The sequence below is a fragment of the Triticum dicoccoides genome, chromosome 5B (assembly GCF_002162155.2).
Source record: "Triticum dicoccoides isolate Atlit2015 ecotype Zavitan chromosome 5B, WEW_v2.0, whole genome shotgun sequence".
In the NCBI taxonomy this organism is placed as follows: domain Eukaryota; kingdom Viridiplantae; phylum Streptophyta; class Magnoliopsida; order Poales; family Poaceae; genus Triticum; species Triticum dicoccoides.
Genome location: NC_041389.1, coordinates 714,303,485 through 714,310,323, shown reverse-complemented (window position 1 = coordinate 714,310,323; position 6,839 = coordinate 714,303,485). Strand labels below are relative to the sequence as shown.

Genomic DNA, 6,839 nt, shown 5'->3' with positions numbered 1-6,839 from the left:
GTAGCTGCAGAATCTTTTGTCACGTGCGTAGGAGAATCAAACGATGCACGCTGCCATGGAAATGATACAGCCCACCGCTTTTCACTCAGTACGAAATGCATATCCCTATGGAGGATGGACGGACGGGATTCGAGTCGATCGCTTCTAACACTAGATTTTTACTGATGCACTTGTTGGACGGAGCGACCGAGCTGAGCAGAGGAGATCCGATCTGATCCACCACATTCCCTTCCTGTTCACTTGTCGGACGTCCGGGTTAGACCCATTTTGCTGTTCAGCGACCACAGCCAACGGAGGTAATGGCGGCGGCGGCGGCTGCTGCTCCGTTGCTGGGCAAGGGGAGGAGGGTGTGCAAGGAGGGGTGCCCCGGGTGCAGGCTGGATCAGATCAACAAGACCAATACCGGCGTCCCCTACCTCAACTTCTTCTACGTCTGGGTCGTCTGCCTCTGCGCCGGTAAGAGAGCCCTCACCTCTGTCTCTTGGTTTTGGTTTTGGTTTTCGTTTTCTTTGAAAGGATCATATGCTGAGCTATTCCATTAAGATGACCTGCTGGTTAAGTCACCTGCTGGCTGCTGCAGAGTTCATTGCCTCTTCTTCTTCCTTTTTTTTTTTTTGATATGGAACCAGTCGTCGTCTTCTTCTTCCTTGATGGGGCACAAGCCTCGAACTCAAAACCTGCATGATACGGCGTGCAAGCACGGGAGTTTCACAAGACTAGATAGATAGATTAACCATGGCATTGCTTAACAGACAAAGAAATCATTATAATATATAGGACAACCCCCTCCAGTCCACCGGCTAGGTGATATATAGCTCCATTGGAGGTCGTACCTTTTCACGCTAATCTCATTATTTGAGCCTTTCGAAGGTGAGTGTGCATGCATTCATATAGATGAACGTTCGTATGTGTATGTGAGCATCTACCTTTGTACCGAGTTTTTCACATGGTATACGATGTACGTACTCTGGTGGCTCCGGTCCATCTCGATCGGCTCATCAATAAAATGTTCCTAGCATATGGCGAGCGCATCTAGGAGCCAGGGGACGTGGCAGGGAGGAGGGAGGTAATTCGCAAAAAAGAGAGGAGGGAGTTAGGTAAGTACTCCCTCATTATTATTATGGGACGGCGGGAGTAGGTCGTATCATATACTCCTTCAGTTCAAAAATGCTTGTCATCAAAATGGATAAAAGGGGATGCATCTAGACGTATTTTAGTTCTAGGTACATCTCTTTTTATCCATTTTGATGACAGGTATTTTCGGACGGAGGGAGTAGTATGGCATGGACTACACTAAGCAATGAGTAGATCGGATGGGTGCCTACTCTACTCGTACATATGTGGGCCGGCCAGGCCATGCATGATGAACCCTCCTTGATACTAGTGGCATTATATGGAGGATGTAAAAATGAAATATAAAGGTACACTGCCCGATGAACCTAATGCTACTGAATATTGTACTGGGGTGTTGATATATTTTTCTTTAAACTTGGTCAAGTATAGACGTATTTCGGTTTCAGAAAACAAAATATCTGCTACATTGTGGAACTGAGGAAGTATGTCCTAACATCCAGATTGTCTAGTGTGCGTCTATATATGCCATTCAGGATGATAACTAGGGGCACTCGATCCAGTCCATTTCAATCAATATATACTCCCATGACGATTTCGGACCTCGCAACATCTAGACATGCATAGTCCCAAACATGTATGCGTCCTTCTGCATTTATTCATTAGCCATGCAATTTGTTTAGGAAACTCCAATTTCCTTTTGTCACCTGAATTAATTTGTAAGGAAAATGAAAACTTTACATATCTTAAGGTTTTCTTAGGTGAACATATCTGTAGGCTGTTTTAGATGATTAGATCAGCTATATCTTATAAAATTTAGGGCTTGGTAACTAACACCCTGGTCTGTTATCTTTCCAGCGCTACCGATCCAGTCTCTATTTCCCTACTTATACTTCATGGTATGTAGCGATGTTGCAAAACTTGGGCATCTATATATTCTGACTATGTGCACGCAAGTTACTGTTTGCTTTTATGAATTATTACAAACTAAGTGGTGATTAATTATGCATTCACCTTTGTTATGATGCAACAGATTAGGGAGTTGAACGTCGCAAAGCAAGAAGAAGACATTGGGTTCTATGCTGGTTTTGTCGGTGAGCACTAACTGTCCCCTCAGACCAATTGACATTTTTTGGGAAAAAACACAGGAAGAAAAGCCTGCAATAAAGTATATTGAGTAGACTATAATGTGACCACGGTGTTTTTATATCAATACGTAGTTACTGACTGTAAACTATGTGTCTTAAGGGGCTGCATATTTCCTTGGAAGAACCACTAGTGCTGTGCCATGGGGCATGTTTGCTGACAAATATGGGAGGAAGCCTTGCATTATGATTAGTATCCTCTCAGTGTATGGCTGATTCAGTTACATATGAAAACTTATTTTGTTCTCCATTCAATTAAATCAATGTAAACCCTATTATACATCTTCCTTTTCAGGATTGTATTTAACACCCTCTTCGGCCTTAGCACGACTTACTGGATGGCAATTATTACTAGGGGGCTACTTGGGTTACTCTGTGGTATATTAGGACCAATCAAGGTAAACTTGCTAGTCTTAGTGACTAGATGAATTAAGAAGTACTTAGTTGTTTAACCCATGATTGTGTTTGCATTGCTTAGGCCTATGCTTCAGAAGTCTGCAGAAAAGAGCACCAAGCTCTAGGAATTTCTCTTGTAAGAACAATCCATCTTTATGTTTAGTGTTTCAGACTCGGTTACTAGATGATAATTATGTTTACCATTATGTCGCAGGTTACATCTTCGCGATCAATAGCTCTTATTATTGGGCCAGCCATTGGAGGATTTCTTGCACGAGTGAGGATCAATGAACTTTGATATAGATTTAAAGAAATACAGAACCGACTTTGAAGAATTAAAGTTGTATTTTTAACCAGTTTATCAAACACAGGGCAAGTAGTCCATCAAAGACATTGTTGTAATAACTCACTAAGTCCCCATAATTATACCTAACCATGGTGTAGAGCTTGGGAATAATGTATCATCTAAGATAATTGATGCAAAAACGCAAGGCTGGACCAATAGCTAGAACTTTTCTATCATGGCATCTCAACGAAATTTTAGAAATGGTTTATTCGGAGGGAATTTCCATATATTTATATTTTAATCGTTAAAAGTGATAAGAAGAATTTTTGTTCACAGGATGAACATATAATGTCCCTTTGGAGAGTGATTTGTGATCTTATATGAATGTCTTTCACTAACATTGTGTATTCTCTATCCTCTATCAGCCTGCAAAGAAGTACCCAAATCTTTTCTCCGAGGAATCCATATTTGGAAGGTAAGTTATCACTCATACTGTTTCAATAATATAAATATTGCACCATTGGGAATATAAGATAAACCTATCAAATTACATCTCCTTATAGGTTTCCATATTTCCTCCCTTGCTTCGTCATATCAGCTCTAGCGGCGGTAGCAGGTGTTGCATGCATTTGGCTTCCGGTATTGCCCACTAAAATCTCCCTGCGATTCTTTTATCACCCTTGAATTCCTATACTTGAATAAATGTTTTTCTAGGAAACTCTGCACATGTACCATGATGATAAAATAGAAGCTATTGACACAATAGGCGCACAAGTTACCGAGTTGAACATAGAAGAGGGGATAGCTAAACAATCTAGATCTGGCAGAATGGCATCTATGAAGAGCCTGCTAAAGAACCGTCAGTTGATGTCAGCAATAACCCTCTACTGTGTCTTCTCTCTTCATGATACAGCTTATCTCGAGGTAAATCTATATTTAGGTATCTGAAATAGATTGAGTAACATAGTATGAAAATATGCTTATCATCGTATCTATCATATAGGGAACAATCAGATTAGGAACCAAACCAATTTTTTTAATAAGGAACTAAAGCAACTTTGCATGTGTTTTGTAAATTTCATCTTCAGATATTTTCACTATGGGCTGTGAGCAGTAGAAAATATCGGGGACTAAGTTTGACATCTCAAGATGTTGGCAGCGTGCTAGCTATCTCAGGTATGTGGCATTCCTTCTAATTTCATAATATGATCATTGCGCAAGAGAAACATAGTCAACCCAAAAAGAATGAAATCAACACATTCGTAGTATCGCTTCGTTACCTATTACATGTAACACTAGTTTTGACTCCCTTTAACATATTATGTTTTTGTTCGGTCTTGTAGGTTTTGGTGTTTTGGTGTATCAACTTGTGATTTACCCACTCCTTGCCAAGTATGCTGGGTTAATCAAGCCATTCCGTTTTGCAGCGGTATGTGCGGATAGCATTTAATGTCAAAGTAAATATTCAATAAGATGAATCTATTGCACAGTACTGAATGCAAGTTTATTTTTTCAGGTATTATCTATACTTATGCTTACAACATATCCATTCATGGGCAACCTATATGGTGTGGAGCTCAAAGTACTCATCAACATAGCTTCACTTCTGAAGAATTTGTTTGCGGAAAGTCTCGCATATTCTTTTATTGCTTTTGTTCAAGTGAAATAGTACACATTGGGGGTGTTCATCAACAGTTCAGCAAAAAGCTAGAACTCATCCAATACAAAAAAAAAGTTACACCTCATTGCTTACATTAGTAATCATCCTAAACGAACATTTTTATCTTCTTGGTGCATAGGCCGGAAGAGCAATAAAATCTTCCGTTTAAAAATATAAATATAATGATGAAGTTTTTTGGACAGTCTAGAGAAATCATGTTTGAGCACCACCTGTGCAAATGGAGTAAAATCAAACGTTTAGTATCCCTGGAGAAGACAAGCTCCATGGATTAGTGATTTTAATAGACAATTGAACTATTCTAATGCATCATCTAAAATGGAACAGGCTACGATTACTGTTGCGTGCAACATTCTACAAAACACAGCAGTGGTATGTATCATCTGTCTCGTTGCATTTTCTTTGAGTTAAATTTGCTATGTTCGAGCGTTTTTGACGAAAACATGTACAGATACAAGAGCAAAGGGGTGTTGCCAATGGTATCTCTGTGACTCTGATGTCAATCTTTAAAGCAGTAGCTCCAGCAGCAGGAGGAATTTTGTATGTACATTGTTTCTTTTGCTTTCTGAGTAGGAATGGCCTAAGTTTTTGCTTGGCCGCTAGTGTGCTTCATAGTTAGCTAATCTCTTGCCTTTTTACAGGTTTTCATGGGCTCAAAAGAACATAACTGGATTGTTCTTACCAGGTAAACACGTTGGTCGTCCAGCCCAAGCTAATTGCATTTATATTGATACTTTGCTTTAAATTGAATGGAAACAGGAACATATTATTAGACAATATACTTATTTTATTTATCGTCCAATATGCAGGTGATCATATCTTGTTCTTCATGCTGAACATGGTGTCAATAATCGGGCTCTCGCTGACGTTCAAGCCATTTTTCTCTATGACGAGCGTGATGAAATGATGGGCATGTAGTGATGTACATGTAGCTAGCTAATTAAAACTAGGGGCACTACCACAGAATGCAGCCCTTGGTCAAAAACTGTGTAACTTCATGTATTGTGTCATAGATATTTTCATAGTTTCTTGGTTGTTATTAGATGTGACGCGATATATATTTTTAGTGAGAACTCCTAGGCACAAAGTGCTTTGGTTTGCGATAACTTGTTTCTGGTAAGAAGATAGAGAATTTGTCTGTTGATTGTTGATCAGAAGAATTGCATATGGTACCTTGCACTACAGAAAAATCACTAGTTGTCTAGTGTTTTGACGTAGGACAAGTGTAATTTAGACACGGGGCTTCCCGTGGTTGTCCCTGGGGTTGAAATAAACTCGGCTTATACCTACGCCGTGTGCCTTGAGAAGACGCTCGGCTAGTTGAGCGGGCGCGTGACGATCTATGGTTGGCCATCGCAGCGAAGGAAACTGAGCCGGATACTCGGCTTACAGAGGCTTCACATGGACCCTCCCTTTTAGTCTGTTGGCTGTCACAAGCCTTTATGTGCCGAGCACCTGTAGTTTGTACGCGGTGAAGTGGTGGCTGAGTGCCCGTGCAAAGGATCATAGTTTACTCCTCAGGAGCGGGTGAGGTAGAGTACTGGTGTATAATGTATTTCTTTTACACGCTGTCCATGTATGCCATCATAATAGAACTTATACTCTTTTTGGACCCATGTTTCGATGAATCTCCATACAACTAATGCACGAGACAACATCAAGATTCTATATGTCATTATTGGATTTGACCTCCCACGACTCCCGTGTCGTCCCCCTCCGCGGGCGACCCGGGAGCGCGCCGCCGCCACCGCCTAGGGGTTCCCTTCCCCGCTGCCCTTCCCCTCGCCGCCGCCGACGGGCGCCACCGGGCAAAGCCCTCGTGGCGTTGGCGGCGGCGGGGCTGCTCGTCACCTGTTCTGCGAGGTGGGATGTGGGGCTCCTTCTCCTCAACAGCACCGTAGGGCAGCAGGTCACTTCCGTCCCCAGTGCCTTCCCATGACGCCCTGCTAGCTCGACGGCGTGGCATCCCTTACGGTGGTGCGGCGTCCCTGGCATGGGTGTTGCCTCCTGGCGGCGGATCTGGGTACTCCTAGATTGGATGGGGGATGGAGGCTTTGGAGATGGGAGTGGCCGGTGGCCCTGCGGGATGGCGGTGGTGGTGCATCTGGTGGCCAGGCTCCCCCGGTGATCTCGCGGCCTTTCGGAATCATGGAGGTGCCGGCGGCGGCGTGTGCTCAGCCTGGTGGTGGCGGCAGCCGTGCATGGGAGTTGGATTCCTTCGAACAGATCTGGGTGAAAACTTGCTTTCGGCTTCTGCCAAGGC

General features: G+C 42.6%; 1 protein-coding gene across 2 annotated transcripts; it reads left to right on the top strand.

Moving 5' to 3' along the window:
• Positions 1-205: 205 nt before the first annotated feature.
• Positions 206-5,714, top strand: LOC119306827 (probable peptide/nitrate transporter At3g43790). Of its 2 annotated transcripts, none has more exons than XM_037582949.1 (17): positions 206-456; positions 1,930-1,970; positions 2,105-2,165; positions 2,320-2,422; positions 2,512-2,614; positions 2,695-2,748; positions 2,827-2,889; positions 3,324-3,373; positions 3,462-3,537; positions 3,613-3,822; positions 3,987-4,074; positions 4,242-4,327; positions 4,415-4,480; positions 4,904-4,948; positions 5,028-5,116; positions 5,218-5,261; positions 5,386-5,714. In XM_037582949.1, the coding sequence occupies exons 1-17, from the start codon at positions 300-302 to the stop codon at positions 5,481-5,483; spliced, it is 1,434 nt and encodes a 477-aa protein (XP_037438846.1). In that variant the 5' UTR covers positions 206-299; the 3' UTR covers positions 5,484-5,714. The 2 variants fall into 2 exon arrangements, with proteins under 2 accessions (XP_037438846.1, XP_037438845.1); XM_037582948.1 differs by having other exon boundaries at positions 4,415-4,522.
• Positions 5,715-6,839: the final 1,125 nt, after the last annotated feature.